A 21535-nucleotide genomic window follows, 5' to 3' on the forward strand; every position below is an offset into this window, starting at 1 on the left:
AATCATCCTTAATGGAGAGTTCTAGAATCATGTGCTGACTGCAAAGTCCCTGGCAATATGGCTCCACCACACCAAGGAACCAAGATAGTGCCTCTGTAGGCCCAGATAAATGTGAAGGCACAAGGCCTATACAGCGGGATCCATACTAATTTCCTGGGATTCCCTGGAGTTACTGGCTCCGAATTCTAGTTTAGTCTGTGGGAAGGTCATCACTCCTGATGGAAGAATGCAGAGGAAATTCTTCAAGGGGAATTTCATGAGGTTTCCTCGCCTCTGTGGTGATGTTTCCAAGTACAGTAAACTTCCGATAATATGGCACCTTTGGGACCCAGGGGGTGCCGGATTATCAGATATGCCGGACTATCGGAAGGGGCGGCTATGAGGCATCTGGGGTGAGGGAGTGCCACCCCAGACCCCTCATAGCCCCCCCTTCCAATAGTCCGGCTCTGCCCCAGGCGTCCCTGATTCAACCGCTGCTGAAACTGAACAGTAACGGCTGAATCAGAGACACCTGGAGCAGAGCAGCTGGAGTGATGCCGGGTTGGTCGGGGTAATGCCGACCCTTGGCATGGTAAGACCAACCAGGCAGCACCCCAGCTGCTCTTGGGGATGCCTGGGGCAGAGCAGCTGGGGTGCTGCTGGGTTGGTCCCGCAGCACCGCTCCTTGGCGTTACTGGATCAACCCGGCAGCACCCCAGCTGCTCTGCCTCAGGCGTCCCCAAGTCAGACGTTGCTGATACTGATCAGCAGCTGACTCCAGGAAGCCTGAAGCAGAGCTGCTCTGCCCCAGGCTTCCCTGAGTCAGCCGCTGGTCAATTTCAGCAGCAGATGACTTGGGGATGTGTGGGACAGAGCAGCTGGGGTGCTGCCGGGTTGATTCAGTAGCGCCGAGGAGCGGCGGTGCGGGACCAACCCAGCAGCACCCCAGCTGCTCTCCCCCAGGCGTTCCCAAGTCAGCCGCTGCTGAAATTGACCAAGAGCTGACTCCAGGAAGCCTGAGGCAGAGCAACTCTGCCTCAGGCTTCCTGGAATCAGCCGCTGGTCAATTTCAGCAGCGGCTGAATCAGGATGCCTGGGGTGCTGCCGGGTTGATCCCGCAGCCCCCAGAGGCAGCACTAGAGGACCTACCCAGCAGCGCCCCAGCTGCTCTGCCTCCGGCTTCCCCGATTCAGCCGCTGGTCAGTTTTAGCAGCAGCTGAATAGGGGAAGCTGGGGGCAGAGCAGCTCCAATGGTCCGGCTGCGGAGCACTTCCAGGTTCCTGATGGTGCCGAACCATCAGGAGTGCCGGACCGTCAGATGCCGGACCAATGGGGTTTTACTGTAATACCATGATCTGAGCCCATATTATTGATAGAAAGCTAAATACTGATTACAATAGTCTAACTGCACTTATTATTTTAATGGATGTTCTATCCTGGTGTTTTATAAGGTGCCTATGGACTCTCATGGACTGAGGGCTGGGAGAGAGATGTTCCATTTCTAGTTCAGCCACACAGAATATCAAATCCTGGTGTCACTGAAGTCAGTGGTATTTTGACCACTGATTTCATTGGGAGAAGGTTATGACCTCATGTGCAATATAGGGGAGGTCACTTAACCAGTCTCTGCCTCCATTTGCCCCGTCTGTAAAATGGGGATAATAATATATTCTCCTCTCATTGGAAAGATAGATACACTTTGTGAGAAAAATAGTACCTAGCCTTGTAAGTTAGTGCTGTGTAGAGTAAGTGTAGATTAATGTGTGTAAAGTCATTTGAGGTCCATGTATTGAAGATGCTATACAAGTGCCACATATAATTAAAAGTATCATCTCTATGAGCATCTAGCATCATGAACCCTTTGTGATGACAGCAAATGTTATATAAAAGGCCAATTGTGGTGCAAATATTTTCCTTGTTTTTTTTTCTTAGTTCTGTATTTAAAGGTTCAGCAGTGTGTGTGTATCACCTGTCTGATATCCAAACAGTGTTCAATGGGCCTTTTGCACACAAGGAAGGTCCTAACCACCAGCTAATCCCATATCAGGGAAGAATTCCATATCCACGACCTGGCACAGTAAGTACTAAAAATGTTTCTGCAAATCAAACGTGGCAAATGTAACAAAATATAATAAAACTGGTACTAAAGTACAGACCATAGATAATATCTAAAATAAATTATAATTCTACCTATCTGCGTATTAAGCTACCTATCATGCACATCACTATAATGTCTCATGTGCTTGCTTGCTCTTTCTGATCGGCAGGTAAAAGTCTATTATTTCATTAGATGTCTGGGTTTTTTTAAATCATGTGTCTATTTGAGACAAAGAAAGAGACAAAGAAAAAGTAGGGAGGGACTATTAAGAGAAGCCAAACTGAAGTGATTTTTTATTTCATCCTGATCATTCTTGCCTCTCATAGTTTCGAGTTCTATGTTTTAAGTCCAGTGCCCATAAAACTCTGTCTCCTGTGCACATGAATCTTCTTCCCGATTTTTCAATAGTTTTATTATTCCAATAGAGCATTGAGATGCTGTGGTGGAAGGTTATGGTTGCTAAGAGAGAGGCAGTCTCTCAGCTGATTATGTCAATCCCAGGGAGAGTATTAATAGTTAGGAAAGAGTTCTTGAAATGGACTGTGTGATGGATGAGGGGCCAGAATGATCTGCTCACAGCAATCTTTGTTACTACATCTTTTTGTACCAGTTGGAGCTCTCTTGGGCCTTTGTTTCAGGATATACTGAATTTCGGTAATCAACCTAGGGATACTAAAAATGGTGAGGTCTATGTCTTAAATCTGATAAGCATATTTATAAAATTGTATTTTGCCCTTTTTAAGTACTGGCGATGTACAGAGGAGACCTGCAGTAAAACAAAAACAAAAAAAATAATACAATCCGAAAAAAATACTCCAACCACAATTACTTTAAAAATATCAGGAGTCTTCCATTTTTAATGGGGGATTTGCAGAGGTTCTCTGAGGTGACATCTTAACTGAAGGGTTCAGAGTTTTATCTTTAACTAAAAAGCCTTTTCTCTAAATTGTTCTTTATTCACCTGAGTTGAATAGTTTCTCCATATGTCATGCAGAAGAAAAAAGGCTCACACACTTCCCACCATTCTTTCTTTCTTTCTTTCTTTCTTTCTTTCTTTCTTTCTTTCTTTCTTTCTTTCTTTCTTTCTTTCTTTCTTTCTTTCTTTCTTTCAACATTTTTCAAATATGATACTCTCTCTTCTTAGTGCGTGCTCCTCTGCCTGATGAAACAGGATAGATGAGTGTCCGCTACTCCCACATTGAGCAGCTGTCACTAGTAATGAAGCTCTTCATGGGTTACAGATTGAATAAGCTCCAATTCCTGTGCAGGCATGAATGAACTGTGTTGCCTTGTTAAGCAAGCCTCTGCACTGTGACTTAAACTACTCCATGCTGTTCTCCTTTCCTGAAAAGCCCTCAAATCCTCATGCTTCATAACTCTAGAAGAATTTGCTTGTTATACCATATTTATGACGAACATCCCATCTCTTAGGTATATATGGTTGTGACTACTTTCTTCCACTATTTGATCTGAGGAAGTGGGTCTGGCCCACGAAAGCTCATCATCTAATAAACCATCTTGTTAGTCTTTAAAGTGCTACATTGTCCTGCATTTTGCTTCAACTACCCCAGACTAACACGGCTACATTTCTATCACCCATCTCTTAGGGTGCATCTACACAGCAGGGCTTAACACAAAATAAGCTACACAAGTTAAGCTATGTCAATTGCATATCTTATTTCAAAATAGCTTATTTTGACATAGAGTGTCTACACAGCACTTATTTCAAAATAGAGCACTCTTCCTCCTATTTCCCTTATTCCTCGTACAATTATGGTTACAGGAGTCAGAGTAAGAAGTTGTCCAGTTTGACAGTATTTTGACCTTATTTTGAAATAACTGCCTGCTGTTAAGAAGCAGACTAAGTTATTTCGAAATAATGTTGCTGTGTAGACGTGCCCTCAAAGATTGGCACCTTAGCAACCGTTCAGTGTTTGTGATTTGACTAATGAAAATACTCTTATTAGCAGTGATCAGTCATGTGGTTAGTTATCTATGAGAGCTTTGCAAATACATTTAGAATTGAAACATAATAGCTGATGATAGTAAACACTGAAATTGACTAGTTCAGTATACAACAGCAGTGACCATTCCTGGGATTTACATTTCTCTTGTCACAGGGACAAGAGCAATGTAATTCTTCATAGCTTCAGGAATGTCAGTTCAGCCTCGTAAGATATTACTGGCTGTCAGATTTATGACTTTCATGTCCCAAAAGCTCTTCAGGGTTTGTTAATAATATTTCATGTTCCACTGCACTTGAAAGGTAGCATTCTTGTTTTCAATTAATTCAGATAGTCCTAATCTCATGAGTTCACTGTTGCTTTAATTTTACTGTTTATGAAGATATAACATAATGGCTCATTTAACCAGGAGTTTGTATGTTCTAGTGATTAGTTACATTTCAGTGTTTCTTGTTACTTCAGGAGTATTGAATCTATGTATTTTCTAAACCACTGTTACGTTATTCTTGGTTCATCTTCTGAAGGTTTATGAAGGGCAAAACACAGTAAGGGATCAGGCAAAACAAAGGAAAGGAAAATTTAACTTAGGTCTAGGTTTTACATGGTGGCAAACATTGTCTCACTGTATCAGATGTGCTGATGGAATCTGAATGGAAAGGAACCTGAGAAGAAAGATTCTTCAGGATCATGATGGATACATCAGGTTTTGTGTTAGTTCAGTGTGGAGCTGTAATTAAAAGACAAGCCAGAAAGATGGTTTGACACATTTGTTAAAGAAGGCAAAAACAGATAGTATAGTATAAGGACATGATCAGTGATATGTCAAAACTGGAATCTCAAAACCCTAAAGCTCTGCACATTTCCAAGGGATTGGAGAGTTGCATATGAATCTTCTGAGTGGAACTTCTCCTTATATATTTTCTTCAGGTCAAATTCAAACCTTAGATAGCTGATTTTCCAATACTAGTTCAGAGAAGGTCATGAGAACAAGTATCCAAATCACCGCATGTTGAGCATTTAGCCAAATTTTCCCCCTTCTGTTGCCAGTTTTTCCAATACAAGACATGACTTGACTCTAATATTCTTTCCCCAAAACTATCCAAATTCTTCTACACAAAAGTCTTTTAACAAGCCATTCCACAAACACGCAAGCAAGTTTGTCACAGATTTCCAGTTGTCACGTCAGCCAATTCCCATGGTACCTCCATTGTTCTGCATAATCCAATCCAGTTCATTTGAGGGCAATATTTTCATCAGATTTGACTAAGATCTTCATTCTTCTTATTTGAAACTTCCCTATCCTCTCATCTGTTCCCCTGATGCTTCTCTGCAAACCACCCAACTTCATCACAGTCTCTAACTGAAACATTTTCTAACTTGTCTCTGCTTTTCTGCATTGGCAGAAGGCTCTCTATCTGACATTCTGGAAGGATTAAGTGTTAAATTATATTTCCCACTGAAATCAGTGTAGGTGCAGCACCTTTGGAAAGCAGACCTCTTCTGTTTAGAAATTTAAATACATATTCAGATGCCTGTTTTCAGGGAACCGAGTTCAGAAAGTTTGCCAAACTCCATTATGGGGTAGGAGCCTCTTTCTTGTCAAACATCAGCTTTTGGCCACTTCTAGGATGCTGGATTAGAAAGGAAGCGGTCTGACCCAGTACGGCAAAGCATATGTTCCACTTACATAAATAGATCTTTCAAATTAAACAGTTTGTTATAAATGCACTAACAATCAGCCAAAATGCTGTAACTGTAAACATCACAAATGCTGCATCATGGCTTAAATAGAATTAAATTAAGTAATATGTTCAGTAGCCACAGTCAGGCTCTGTAGTCTTTGGTTGCCCTTTACTACATACCAAGTATTGTTTATTTCTTCCACACACTAAAATTACCTGTGGAAAAATGTTTATGGCATAATTGGCAGCTTCCTACTACATTCAGAGCTGCTTAAAGGTTGTTTCTATTTTCCAGATTTTACAGAACTATTTTTGTATCTATCACTAGTTGAAGAATGTACTTTAACACAAAGGAACCCTCTCCTCATTTAGTTCATCTCTAATTTATGAAGTTATCTCTGCAGGCTAGAGGTTGCAAATGTGCTATGAATCTTGTGATTGTATGTTTAAATCGCCTGTAGGGAGGGGAGTGCTGCAAAGATATACACAACTCTTTGAGGAAGGGAACAGCTCATGTTGTACTTCACTGACTTCTCTGGTGGCAGTGGAGACACACAATCTATGAATTTTTCCGAGTCCAGCCTTTCTGGCCAAAGAAATTATTCAATGACACTGGCCTTTGGGCTGGTAATAGAGCAATGAATTGGTCCAAGAAAGATGGCTGGGACTTGCCTGAAACAATTATGCAATTGCCAATCTGCTGTTCATGAGGACTTACATATCAGGTTTGGAATACATTTGGAGAATCACAGCAACATGGCTTAGGATCTCCGAGGCAAGAAGGTGGTAGAAACTGCCTGGTAAGCCTTGTGCTATGCAGCAGTGTATCGTGGGTGACTCTTTCAATAGAAACTTGGGTGCAGGGCAGGGATGTGGCCATTTCCCCTCTTTTCATGGATTGTGTGCTGTGGGTCAAAATTTGAGCCTGATTCAGGAAAACACATAAGCACATTTAAGAGGTGCTTACTGCCAGTTCACTAGCCTGGCTGGGGCAGTGGGTTGCAGTCCAGATATTGTTTCCTTTTGGTCAGAGAAATTACCCAGTTTGCAGAAAGGGTTCAGGCAAACTCACCTATGGACTGAGTTTGAGTATGAAACCTCCAGTGCCTCTCACGGTCCTTTTGTCTGCCAGTTCTCTCACAAGTCATTGTGAAGGAAACACAGCATGGTTCAGCTTATTCCACCAGAAATTCTAGTGAAATGCTCAGGCAAACACCCATCAGGATACAGTAACAGAGGAAAGGCCGTGCACTGTGGCTCCTCACACCGGGTTTAGGCTACCCTGGGTGGTACTCATGTACAGTCTTGGAGGGTCTGGAAAAGGTTCCTTGCATTTTCTCCCTTCTTGTCCAAGGCTTTTCCAAATCTAGCATTGTGTGCATTGAATAATTATAACATATCAGAGATAGGTACCTAGTTATGCACCTACATATACCCGTTGGCCTTACATCTGTTTTTGTACTACCCAAAGCCAAGATCTTTGAAACTTTCTCCTTACCCGTCACTTGCATTCTTTGGAGTGGGAACTTTGGGAGCATTGCCATTTGGGGGAATGGAGCATTGCCATCAGCCTCACTTGCAACAACACACAAATATGTTTATGTTTATTTTATCCCAAATGAGGACAGTTTATAGACGCAGCTAGTAGAGGACAGCTTTTCCATTATTTAAATGTAATCATTTTCACATGGAATATGAAGTGCTTTTTCAATAAAATGTTACCATGTTGCCTGCCATCAGTCAATGTTTGTAGATAAACTGAATAAAAAAAATCTGTGATAGATGCTAAGCATTGTTAAGCAATATTATGAATGCTTCCTTACAGTGTCCTGGAGGAGCCTTTACACCCAATATGCGAACAACTAAGGAATTCCCAGACGACGTTGTGACCTTTATTAGGAATCACCCCTTGATGTTCAATCCCATTTACCCAATACACAAAAGGCCATTAATCATTCGGACAGGAACAGATTACAAGTACACAAAGATAGCAGTGGACCGAGTTAATGCTGCCGATGGACGATACCATGTCTTATTTCTGGGAACAGGTAAGATGCATTTAACAGCAGATATACACAGAATTTTTTAAATTATTTAACTTTGATATACTTCATTGTAGTTTTTAATCAGTTCCAAACTCTGTACAGCCTATTGTCTTCAGAAATGCTTGTTAAAACATGATTACTGTATACAAAAATATGCCCTAACAACTATAATCAGAACAAAACTTCAAAGAAAATAAAATGAATATTTATTGTAAAATATAGAATTTATTCACATGGTTCTCATTGGAGACGAAAGTCAGCTATGATGTATGCAATATGGTCTAGATTTATTCATCCTGAGTAGCATCTTACCCATAAGTAGTACCATTAACTTCCATGGATTGATGTTCTCATTTACTTGAGTAAGAATGTGGGAATCTGGCCTTGAATTTTTATTAATTATGAACATCATAAGAGGTAAGCTGCCTGTGGAAAGAACGGTAACGTGGCCAGAAAGTTAGAAGGGCATAAATAACAACTTCACAATAATATAAAAATATAGAAGGTTTTAGCAAATAGAAAAGAGAAGGCTGTAGCTCTAGCTGTCCTGTGTTGCAGAGCCTGTGTAAGTGTGATGCAGGCTACATCTATACTGCACTGTAGTTCGAAATAAGATACAGTACACAATTTGAGCTACACAAATTGCATACCTTACTTTGACCTTATTTCAAAATAGCTTATTTCATAATGTGGCACCATCTACACAGCACTAAATTTCAAAATAACCCATTATTCCAAAATGTCCCTTACTCCCTGTGGAATGAAGTTTATAGAGACATCAGAATAGCAAGCCCAGAATAACAGGCTTGCTGTTAAGACACAAGATAGCTACTTTGGGATACTCTGGTATCCCAAAATAGCATTGCAGTATAGACGTAGCCTCAGTGACTACAAATATTTCCTTTACACTCCAACATAACAAACCAAATTCTACTCTTAGTTTCACCTCTGTGAATCTGTAGTAATTCCAGACTAAACTGAGACCAATATAACTGGCCAGTCTAGTGATTTTCATTACGAACTGTAAGGCTAGAGCTGGGTTTCCCAACCTATGGGTTGGGACCCAAATATGGGTCGCCATTACGTTTCAAAAGGGCCGCCAAGTGTCTCTCCAAGTTGCTCTGCTTTCCCTTCTCCCCCCATTTTTGAAGTGACATGGGTCACCAAGTCTTCCTGAATTGTCAAAATGAGTCCCCATCTGGAAAAGGTTGGGAACCTCTAGGCTAGAGGATAGTGATTCAATTTACTGTTCAATAATATTGGGACTGGATTGAAATTGCAGACAATAATCATGCAGTGGCAGGGAAATAGACTAAAGTAGCTGATCTAGGGCTTGATCCCAAGTGGTCTTTTCACCTGGAGCCGCCATCGACTTAGTAGGGAGCTGTGCTTGTGAAGAGTTTATGGACTTGACCTCTGATAAACTACAATCTAGGCTTCTTGATTCTATTTGTTAGCATAGAGCAATTTCAACTAAAAATAAGGCTGATAACCTTAGAGACAGATTTGTCTCACCATCAGACAAGTCTTGTGGAGATACGGAACTACTGTTTTTTCCAACAAACTACAACTTAAACCACATGGGTTTTGGAATTACCATCCTTTTATTAGACTCAGGAAGACAAGACTAAAAATCTTTCAAATTGCCAGACTTTTATGAGGAGGGGATTAAAAGAAACTCTCTTCTGAAAGCAAGTCCCCAGCCACCAAAGGAAATAAGAATACAGAAAAGCTCTGTTATTGTTCCCATGGCAAACGATCATCATAGGCATCCCTTCACTATCTCATGTTTAAGCAGAATGACGCTCTCTCTAGTGGCTAGTGTACATCACTATAAAGCATGGCAGCGATAGAAGATGCATAGAGTTTGGGTATTGAATTACAGCAAGAATTTAGTGAGTTTTGTATCTGAGCATTTTTATTTTTCTTGGCCCATCTAAGGCAAAATTAGTTTTAAAATTGCCTTAAAGTGTCTTGGTTTTGTTTTCATTGTTAGTCATCAGATTAATTAAGGAAATAAATATTAATTAAGACCTTTTTTCCTAAAGTGTATCATTACTAATAAGCCTTGTTCATCCAACAACAAGCCAGGACACCTGAATCCTTTAGGGTTTAATTTGACACAATTGGGCCTATAGAAGAAGCAAAGAAAGATGTTGTGCATGCTACTGTGGAAGTCTCTGGAGTAATGCTCATACATTCTTTCCTTGCTTATTTTTCATATAGATTAATATCAGCCCATCACCTAGATTAAAATCACAGTTTTAATCACACTTGTCAAACAGTGGAATACAGATTGAAATTTACTAAGCATTTTGGATGTTTTCCTGCATTTTCAAATATATTGATTTCAATTACAACGCAAAATACAAAGTGTACAGTGTATAAGTCCCCTCAGTCCTAGTTCTTGTTCTACAGTCTCTCAGGGTACGTCTACACTGCATCCCTAATTCGGACTAGGGATGCAAATGGAGACAACCGAAGTAGTTAATGAAGCGGGGATTTAAATATCCCGCGCTTCATTAACATGACTCGCCGGTGCGCTAGTTCGAATCACAGCTGATTCGAACCAGGAAGTGCGCGCCGGGACACATTAGTTCGGACTAAAGCCCTTAGTCCGAACTAACGTTACCCCTCAAAAAATGGTAAACTAAGGGCTTTAGTCTGAACTAACGCATCCAGGCGTGCACTTCCTGGTTCAAATCAGCTGTGATTCGAACTAGCGCACCAGTGAGATCATGTTACTGAAGCGCGGGATATTTAAATCCCCGCTTCATTAACTACTTCGTTCGTCTCCATTTGCATCCCAAGTCCAAACTAGGGATGCAGTGTAGACGTACCCTCAGATAAGTAAGTTTGTTCATATTTCCAGAAGATATTTCTTCCCACATTTTGTTTACAGTGTCAACTGAAAGTGAACAGGCATTCATTCTCGTAGACCGATTGCAGCTGGCATCACAAGATATTTATATGCCAGATGTGCTAAAGATTCATATGTCCCTTCATGCTTCAACCACCATTCCAGAGGGCATACTTCCATGCTGATAATGGGTTCTTCTTGTTAATGATCCAAGAAAATGATCCAAAGCATCATGGACCAACGTATTTTTACTTTCATAATCTGAGTTAGATGCCACTAGCAGAAGGACGATTTTCGTTTTTGCTGGTTCAGTTCTTTAGTTTCTACTTCAGAGTGCTGTTCTTTTAAGATTTCTGGAAACACGCTCCATGCTTTGTTTTTCAGACTTTAGAAGGTGCTTCAGATTCTTAAACCTTGGGTCGAGTGATGTAGCTCTTTTTTAGAAATATCACATTGGTACCCTCTTTGTGTTTTGTCAAATCGGCAGTGAAAGTGTTCTTAAAATGAATAACATGCTGGGTCATCATCCAAGACTGCTATAAGATTAACTATGTGGCAGAATGCAAGTAAAACAGAGCAGGAGACATACAATTCTTCCTCGAAAAATTCAGTCACAAATTTAATGAACACATTTTTTTAACTTCATTCATCAATATGGAAGCATATCCTCTGGAATGGTGGCTGAAAGATTAAAGAAATACAAATGTTTAGCATATCTGTAGTGTAAATACTTGCAGTCGTGGCTACAAAATATCATGCAAATGGTGATTCTCACTTTCAGGTGACATGGTGACAAAAAGAGAGCAGCATTATTTCCTGCAAATATAAACAAACGTATTTGTCTGAGTAATTGGCTGAACAAGGAGTAGGACTGAGTAGACTTGTCGGCTCTAATGTTTCACATTGTTTTATTTCTGAATGCAGTTTTTTAACATAATTCTACATTTGTAAGTTCATCTTTCACGAAAAAGAGACTGCATTGCAGTACTTGTATTAGGTGATTTCTTTGGGGGGATGGGTTACTATGCAAATATTTGTAATAAAACATAAATATAAAGTTAACATTGTATACTTGGTATTGTATGTTGTAATTGAAATCAATATATCTGAAAATGTAGGAAACATCCAAAACATTTAAATAAATGGTATTCTACTATACTTTAACAGTGCAATTAATCACAAGATTAATCACAAGCAATTATTTTAATCACACAATCAATTGTGATTAATTTATGTAATGCCTTGACAGCACTAGATTTGTTTTAACTAAAAAAACCCCAACAGAATAAGAACAGCCATACTGGGTCAGACCAATGATCCATCCAGCCCAGTACCCTGTCTGCTGACAGTGGCCAATACCAGATGCCCCAGAGGGAGGAAAAACTACAGGTAAAAATCACGTGATCCTTCTCCTGTCACCCACTTCCAGAGAAACAGAGACTAAGGACACCATTCCTACCCATCCTGGCTCATAGCCATTGATGGACCTAACCTCCATGAATCCAGCTAGCTCTTTTTTGAACCCTATTAAGGTCCTAGCTTTTACCACACCCTCTGGCAAGGAGTTCTACAGGTTGACTATGTGCTGAGTGAAGAAAAACTTCCTTTTGTTTGTTTTAAACTGGCTGCCTATTAATTTCATTTGGTGACTCTTAGTTCTTATATTGTGGGAATATGTAAATAACTTTTCCTTATTCATTTTTTCCATTCCAGTCATGATTTTATAGACCTCTACCTCTCTCAGTATTGCCATCTAAGACTCTCAAATCACTTTACAAACTTTATTAAATTGAAACTCATTAATGATGTCACAGATTTCAATGATGAATAGTTAATTTGGGTCCAATCCAATTCTCACTGGAGTCAATAAAAATATCTCCAGTGACAAGTGGGAGCTGGGATCAAGTCTCAAAGTCAACTACTGAATATTAGTAAATTACTCCTCATTATACTCCATTGAGGGGGATAAGTCCAGGCAACCACATTTTATAGTTTCACAGAAAGCAGCCATGTAACTCAGCCCTAGCTACACAAAGAGCAAGTGGCTCATTAAAGGTATTAACTTACCTGAGCTGGCTATATGTGTTTGCTTTCGTTCTATAATCCACCAGCAACCAGTCCATTGTGAGCCAGTTTGTGTATTGTATAGAAGCATGGGTGTTACACTTGTGTCAAAAGGGCCTTTGTGATCCCTTTTGTCCCTTGTGGTTACTTCTAACTCTATGGCTCTATGATTCTACAAAATCTACTTTCATTCACCACCTCAAGGAATTAAGATTAGAGCCCTGACTACTGAAAACAATACACTTGATGAATTGTGTTATATGCAATTTATATTTTCCACTAGTCTACTTTTTTTGGACGTTATTATTCCTTGGTGGTACAGAGATTTGTCCTCAAATGAAAATAACTTCATAGCCCTGTGGTAAAACAAACAGCTATGACAGAGGTACGTCACCTCTCAACCCTTGTAAATACAAATGATCAAGTTTCTGTCTCTGAGAACAATGACTCTTTACCCTTTTCCTTGGCTCTGCTTTCTGTGAGGCTTGGGAGGATTTGATAAAGACATTAACAGTCAGAAGAAATGCCGAGGGGGTTTACTTTTATGTAAGCTTCTGGCACATGAAAAACCCACATTGTATTATGTTTGATAATTTCTCAGGACTCCTGAGCCTCTCAGCAGCAGAGAATGGGACTTGGCAGCTGGTGACAATTACATTCTCTCTGGTGGCGAGTCACTGCTGCTGAACTGAGATGTTGCCAGTCACGTCTGTCACTGTCAGTGACCTGTCTCATGCTGCAGATTGGGGTGTTTTATGTCTTGCCAGATGTAGAGTGCACAAAATGTTTAGCTTCCCTCACCTTCTTGAAAGCCTTAGTAATAAATTAGTTCCTGAGTGCAAGTGAACAATAATAAAAGTAGCTCTAGCATCTCCTGTATTTTTCAACATGTAGTCATGGCAAAGAAAGGGTGCAGGCAGCCATGTCTTTTTTTTTTTACATCAATGTGAAATAAATACAGTATTTCCTTTGCACCATCCAACCTAGCCAGGCATGTCATACTCACTGTAGCTGTTCCTTGTGAAGAGTTGATCTCAGTACAATACTTCTTTTCTAGGCTACATGCATAGACTAATGTTGTGCATGAAACATTGCACACAGCTCATCAAATGATAAGGATCTCACATTTACACTTTGCCTTCCATCCTTAAGAATCCCAAAGCACCATATAGAACACAGCAGGCTGATATGAAAATTTGACACAATGGCGGATCTCTTCATTTACCACTGAAAGGGAGGTGCCTGTGAGTTGAAAAACAACAAGAGTTAAGCACTAGATAAGTATCAGAGGGGGTAGCTGTGTTACTCTGAATCTTCATAAACAACGAGAAGTCCTGTGGCACCTTATAGACAAACAGATTTATTGGAGCATAAGCTTTCGTGGGCAAAGACCCACTTTGTCAGATGCATGTAGTAGAAATTCCAGAGGCAAGTATAATATATAGGTACCAAAAGAAAGGGGTACCAATCAAGAGGAAGGCCAGAGATAACAAGGTCAATTCAGTCAGGGTATGTCTACACTACAAAGTTAATTCGAACTAACGGACGTTAGTTTGAATTAACTTTAATAGGCACTACACTAGCGCTTCGCTAGTTCGAATTTAAATCGAACAAGCGGAGCGCTTAGTTCGAACTAGGAAAACCTCATTTTATGAGGATTAAGCCTAGTTCGAACTAGCTAGTTCGAATTAAGGGGTGTGTAGCCCCTTAATTCGAACTAGTGGGAGGCTAGCCCTCCCCAGGTTTCCCTAGTGGCCACTCTGGCCAACACCAGGGAAACTCGCCTGCCCCCCTCCCGGCCCCGGACCCCTTAAAGGGGCACGGGCTGGCTATGGTGCCCGTGCCAGGTGCAAGCCTGCCAGCACCCAGCCAGCGCTGCACCTCGCATGGATTGAGCCAGCCACCCGATGCCCCCCAGCCCTCCCCCTCTTCCCGGGACCAGGCTGGCAGCTCTCGGGAGCTTGCCCGGGACCGCAAGAAGCGAGCACCCGCCTGGTCTAGTGTGGACATCGTGGACCTTGTCCACAACCTCCGCACTAGGCACAGGAAAGTGGCCGGCTAGGGCAAGAGACCTGCCAGCCTGGCCACCCAGGAGCAGGTGTGCAAGAGAATCAAGGGGGTCCACTGAGACCCCCGACCCTGAGCCCTGAGCTTACAATGACCATCCTGGGTCAGACCAAAGGTCCATCTAGCCCAGTAGCCTGTCTGCCGACAGCGGACAACCCTAGGGACCCTGGAGGGGATGGACCGAAGACAGTGACCAAGCCATTTGTCTCGTGCCATCCCTCTCCAGCCTTCCACAAACCTTGGGCAGGGACACCACTCCTACTCCCTGGCTAATACCACCCCATGGACCCAACCTCCAAGACTTGATCTCACTTCCCTTTAAACTCTGTTCTAGTTGTAGCCTTCACAGCCTCCTGCAGCAACGAGTTCCACAGGTTGACTCTTTGCTTTGTGAAGAACAACTTTCTGTTACTAGTTTGAAGCCTGCTACCCATTCCTTTCCTTTAGTGTCCTCTAGTCCTTCTTTATGGGAACTAATGAAGAACTTTTCTGTATGCACCCTCTCCACCCAACTCCTGCTTTTAGAGACCTCTATCCTGTCCCCCCTCCGTCTCCTCTTTTCTAAGCTGAAAAGTCCCAGTCTCTTTAGCCTCTCTTCATATGGGACCTGTTCCCAACCCCTGATCATTTTAGTTGTCCTCCCCTCTCCCACCTCCTTTTCCCAGTCTCCCCCAGTTTTGTTCAATAAAGACAGATTCCATTTTGGAAGACACGTTATCTTTATTTTGTACATTAAGAAGAGGGGCTAGGGAAGGGTAAGTGGAAGGAGGTGAGGGAGGAATGGGGTCTGAGCCCCCGATGGGGAGGACCGGGCTGGGGGGTGGAAGCTCTCCTGCAGCCCCCCATTTGCCCCCTCTCCCCAGATGGCAGCCTGCGGCAAGTGCAGCTGGGCTGATGGCTGAGTGGTGTGATGTGCCCAATGTGGGTATTTCGGGCAATCCAAGCCAGGACTGCTTTGCAAGCGGGGCACCCCTAAGAACTGTCTGTCCGGGGTGGGGGTCGGGTCCCTTTAAGCACAGCCCTCGGCTAGCCTGAGACAGCATCTCCACGCTCTAAGTCCTCCTCTGATGCCCTGCCGGCACTGCTTCTGGCCATCCTTAAGCCCGGCTCAGGGTCCACTTAATGTGGACATGCTAGTTCGAATTAGCAAAACGCTAATTCGAACTAGTTTTTTAGTCTGGATCCGTTAATTCGAATTAGCTTAGTTCGAATTAACTAATTCGAACTAAGTTAGTTCGAATTAACGTTGTAGTGTAGACATACCCTCAGGGAGGATGTGGCCAACTTCTAGCAGATGATGTGGTGCTCTTGGTGTTCACACATCCACATCATCTGCTAGAAGTGGGCCACGTCCTCCCTGACTGAATTGGCCTCATTATTTCTGGCCTTCCTCTTGATTGGTACCCCTTTCTTTTCACATACTTGTATATTTATACCTGCCTCTGGAATTTCTACTACATGCATCTGACGAAGTGGGTCTTTGCCCATGAAAGCTTATACTCCAATAAATCTATTAGTCTATAAGGTGCCACAGGACTTCTCGTTATTTAAGCAGTAGATAGGTTAGTGCAGAATACCCTTTCATTCCAATAGAAACCACAGCTGTAATGAGCTGGGCACATTATAATTAGTCATTTGCATATTTGACAAGGGCAATGAGGCTAATTATCTTTTCCTCTATGCAAGGGTAGTAATATCACCAGGTCAAGACCTTGGATTTAGATTTCTTCTTCAGTTTCTCTGCTTCTTCGTTAGGTCTATGCTTGTCACTTTTTGCAGCTCATAAAGCATTTTATTTCCCTTGCATTTTATTTTAATTACATGACATTGTTCCAAGCTTCCAAATTCTCCACTCTGTGCCCTACTAGGTTGTTTTCCATTTTAGTTCTAAGACATGTAGTAAATCAGCACAAAGGCCTTTTTTTAGATTAATATTTATTTTTAATCTTGCCACCTACTACTTGCATTGCCAAACTCTTTGTACAGAGTTCATCTGATTGCACAGTCATGAAACTCTGTATGTTTTCTTTATTGTGGTGAGCCTTATGAAAATATTTAAACGTCTGCGTCAGGTTGAGGCACATTCAGCAGTCGTTGGCCATCCATAAGAATTTTCTCAGCTCCTTTGAAAAGGAGCCTAAATTACTATTGTAAAAAGTGTTTCAGATTTCAGGATGATTCCACACAGTTTAACTTGTGCCATGTGCATGTTGTATCCAGTGTTCAATGTTGTGTGTGCTTGATTCTAATTATCTTTCCTTCTCCGATCCAATTGTTTGAACCTGTCATATGAAAGACTGGTTGCATTTAGCACTTTCAGAACATGAAGTTAAAATATGGATGAAACATATGTGACTAAATCCCTAGAGTACTTTCTTTTAGCACTTTCTTCCTGATGGCTGTCTTTTGGAAAGACTAACCTTTGCTAATAACAGTAATATGCAGCAGTGAATTAACCTATAACATATAATGAACAACTCATTACAGAGCTTGATAATCTGGTCAGAAAACCAAGCCTGCCTGCCACTAGTTTGAATTCTGTATTTGAGCTCTGGAATAAGATTTTACACCAGAGTGGTATGAAAGGCAGCACGTTTCCCCCAGTTCATGAGCAAATCATTCAAAGTGAAATAGGGTGATCATCTCCCCCAAAGTTTTTTTTAACTTTACAACCATTTCTATGAGTTGCAAATTCACCCCAAGGTTTGTATTCTGAGATCCCTTTTTAGGCAATGTCTCCAGTTGCCACATCAGAAATTGATCTTCTGGTATTTGATTTAGTGGGTCTAGTTAAGACCCGCTAAATCAAATGCTGATGGCTGCTCCAATTAGCACTGGTACTTATAAATAAATTAATGGAGATTGCCTAGAATTGGAAGGGACCTTGAAAGGTCATCAGGTCCAGTCCCCTGCCTTCACAGCAGGACCAAATACCATCCCTGACAAATTTTTGCCCCAAATCCCTAAATGGCCTCTCTAAGGATTGAACTCACAACCCTGGGTTTAGCAGGCCAATGCTCAAACTGCTGAGCTCTCCCTCCCCCTGCAGTTTCTTGCAGTTGTAAGGAGTAAGGGAAGCTGACTGGAGCATTTCCTCCTGTTGGCCTCTCACTGTGAAGATAACTCTAAGATTAGCTTAAGGTAAACTGACTCCAACGAGGTATTTTACATAGCTGGAGTTCTGTACCTTAACTTGACCTCCCAGGTCTGTGTAGACCTGGCCTCAATTCTAACTCAAACTTACACTGACTTTCAGATTTTGTTTTCAAATAGAGTGAGTAGGTGCAGGCTGAAGATCAAAGTACTTTGTCCAGAAATTCTTTGCACTTAGCACTGCTCTTTGGCAGAGACTCCAAAGTGTTGTACAGAACTGTTGTTCATTAAGAGCAAGTTTGTAGGCTGTATAAGTATTATCCATTTCAAGGTGGGATAAACTAAGACATGGAACATTTAAATGACTGTGACCAGACCATCCTCGTGGAATGAAGATTACAGGGACGTCAGAATAGCAAACCCATTATATTTTGAAATAACAGGCAAGTTAAAAGATGTGGAGTAGCTATTTGGGATACCTCTGGTATCTCGAAATATCACTTCCATGTAGACGTAGCCTTACTGTAGTAAGGTCAAGTGTTATGTATTACCTACAGAGAGACCAACCAAAGGCATAAATTTTCTATGTAACTAAGTATGTTCTAATGTTTAGCAGCAGACAGAGTGGCTTGTCTAGTAATTTAGTAGAACTAACATGTTCTTTATCAAATTAATCTTTAGAATGACTTTAAGGAGTCAATAGAGTTATGTCAGGAAGGAAATTGTCCCTCTGTATATTTAATTTTGGTAGGATTTTGTGAGGAACATAACCGACAAGCATTCATTGTTTGTCCTCTTGTATTTTGCTTGCAGAATAATTAACTGGAAAACACATTGGACTGTATAAATTTGCATATCTCATGTGTTTTGCCAGTACCCTTTCCAACTTTCCTTTTGATTCAGGAATTTAATTCTATTAACAGAAGTGAACAAATTAGATTTGCAACAAAACCAAATGTAGTTATTCTCAGATGAACACATAGAAATGCATTTGGTTTGACAGCCACTGTTCTTATAGTCTAGAGAATGAAACATTTTGGAGAAGAAAGCAGGGTAACCATATGGGGACAATTATTTTTATTTCATTTACCAAGAAAAAGACTGAACAATGACTATAAAACTATTATTATTGTGTATTGTTGAGGTACAACTCACAGACTATGCATTGTTGGGGAAAGTGACCACAGGCCAAAGTTACTCCTTGCATACAATATTTTTAATGGGCAATTTTCCACTGTCATGCTTTACATTGCATAAATTACCTTGAAAATATTATGTCAGAACTAATAAACGCAGTAGAGCGCCGTGAGGATTTTTTATGACAGAAGAATGTATCTGGTAGGGATGTAAATGGTTAACCAGTTAACTGGTATGATGCACCCTTAATGAGGCTTACCAGTTCTGGTTAACTGGTAGAAGCTGGAGCAGCTCCCTACTCTAGGCAGGGGGATGCTTCAGCCCCATTGGGCCCAGTCCCCCCACTACAGACTTATACTGCTACTTTATACTGCAGAGCTGCAGCACATGTAACCATGTAACTTCAGTTACATTTTTTAATGAATTTTTACATCCCTAGTATCTGGAGACATAGATCTGACCTGTATTGTTAAAATAATATTGAGACAACAGACAATACATTGAGATGCACATGGGAAATATTATCTGCTTGCCCTGTTTCATCAAGCTATTGCTGCAGCTAATGCAGGAGCAGGCAATAATTTTTGTGGAGGGTGGAGGGACAATCCACAAATTTTGATAAGTTGTCAGGGGCCAGCTGTGGGCCCCCAGAAGGGCCTGAGGTGGAAGGAGCAGGGCCTTAGGTAGAAGGGACTGTGCTGAGAGCTAGACAGAGAGTGTGAGTGTGTGTATGAGAGAAAGAGAGGCTGAGTTTGTGTGTGTGTGTGTGTGTGTGTGTGTGTGTGTGTGTGTGTGTGTGTGTGTGTAACAGAATTTGTGACACAGATTTACTATGTGTGACAGACTAGGTGTGTAGGTGTGTGGGAGAATGTGTGTGTGTGTGTGCGCGCTGATTGCTGCTGAATAAGTTTCTGAGAGACACCATATACTGTGTTTTTAAGACAGGGTAGTCTCTCCTGCTCTATTGTCTCCTCCCTCCCACATTCTGCAGAGATGGGGTATAACAGGAGAGAGAGAGAGAGAGAGAGAGAGAGAGATGGCTGCTAGAGAAATCTTGAAACAGTGCACTGACTCTTAAGAAAGGCATTCAGCTCAGTCACTCATCATACATCAGACTAGAGCATGTCCCTTGCCCTGACTTCTGCTCTACAAAGATGGGGTATAGAGGGAAGAAGACACCCTGACTTCAGCACTTTCTTCTCCCCTGCCCTCTGCACGGCTAGCAGGAGGCTCCTGGGAGCCCCTGGGCTGTAAGACAGAGCAAGGTGGGAGGAGGGGCAGTGGAACACATGTTGTTGGCTGTAGAGTATGCAGGCTCTGCTAATCAGCTTGGTGGGCCAGATAGAAATTCTGGGTTGGCCATATCCGGCCTACAGGCGGTACTTTGTCTACCCCTAAGCTAATGGTACAGGAACTCACATTTTAGATATGGTGTGCCTTATAGGGATGCAAATCCTGCAAATCCTTGAATTTGTGTGCTCATATCAGTGCTTAGTTATATAAATGCCCATGTTGGTCATCTACGATAAGTTCTTATTTCAGAATCCTAGATCAGGGTTTGTGCATTGAAGACCCATTAACAAAACATGTGGCATGGGTTGTTACATAGCTGAAGTATATTGACTTCAGCATGGGAAGAGACCCATATTGCACCTGTGGGGATAGGAAGGGTCTCTACCAATATGCATGGGAGTATTTTGCATCCTGTAAGAAGGCTTTGGAGGACACAGGACAGGCAGTTAAGAGTGTATTGCAAACTTCATGACAATCAGCAACTCCTCTCCTCCCCCAAGTGTTGCCTGATACTGTATATCCTGATACTGAGGGAACAAAGGACAGAGAAGAGTCATAGCATAATAATTTGAAGGGAGGTAAGGAAAGTGAGTAGAGACAGACTATGTCTACAAGGGGGAAATGAGGCTTACAGGATCTAATGACAAAGGGATCTGGGATCAGCTGATCCCCGTCTAGACTACTGCGCTGTGCTGACAATCAGCTGATCGGCACAGCGCGGCGGCCATTTTTATATAAATGAAGAGGCGATTATTTAAATCGCCGCTTCAATTCCCTTTGCCAAGTACACTCATCTACATGGCTCCATTGACGGAGCCATGTAGTCTAGACACATCCCAAGCTACATAAATTCATGATTTCTTGACTGACTATGCGGCGAGGAGTCCTGTGGCACCTTATAAACTAACTAAGGTGCCACAGGACTCCTCGCCGCTTTTGCAGATTCAGACTAACACGGCTACCCCTCTGATACTTGACTGACTATAGAGGTAAAGCTTGGTGCCTTATCTGTCTTACATGTGTGCGTGCACGCTCACACACACACACACATACACACACACACACTCTTCATCTCAGCTCCATGAAAAGACATTCCACAGTATTCAAGAAGTTTAGTGACTAGATATGTCCTGGTAGCCAGCAAGTCTCTTTCAGCTAGCAGCTTTGCTAGGGTGTGTCTAAACTACATGGCTCCATCGATGGAGCCATGTAGATTAGGCTGATCGGCAAAGGGAAATGAAGCCGTGATTTAA

At 41.8% G+C, this 21535-nt stretch overlaps 1 protein-coding gene across 2 annotated transcripts in view; it reads left to right on the forward strand.

The window, feature by feature from the left end:
* Positions 1-21535, forward strand: part of SEMA3C (semaphorin 3C) — a 185386-nt gene that overhangs the window by 142053 nt on the left and 21798 nt on the right. For both annotated transcript variants that reach the window (XM_025181687.2, XM_075926424.1), the window contains exons 11-12: positions 1912-2056; positions 7549-7771. In XM_025181687.2, coding sequence (XP_025037472.2) covers positions 1912-2056; positions 7549-7771 — 368 coding nt within the window. The remainder of the gene's footprint in view (positions 1-1911; positions 2057-7548; positions 7772-21535) is intronic.

This window comes from Pelodiscus sinensis, chromosome 1 (genome assembly GCF_049634645.1).
Source record: "Pelodiscus sinensis isolate JC-2024 chromosome 1, ASM4963464v1, whole genome shotgun sequence".
NCBI lineage: Eukaryota > Metazoa > Chordata > Testudines > Trionychidae > Pelodiscus > Pelodiscus sinensis.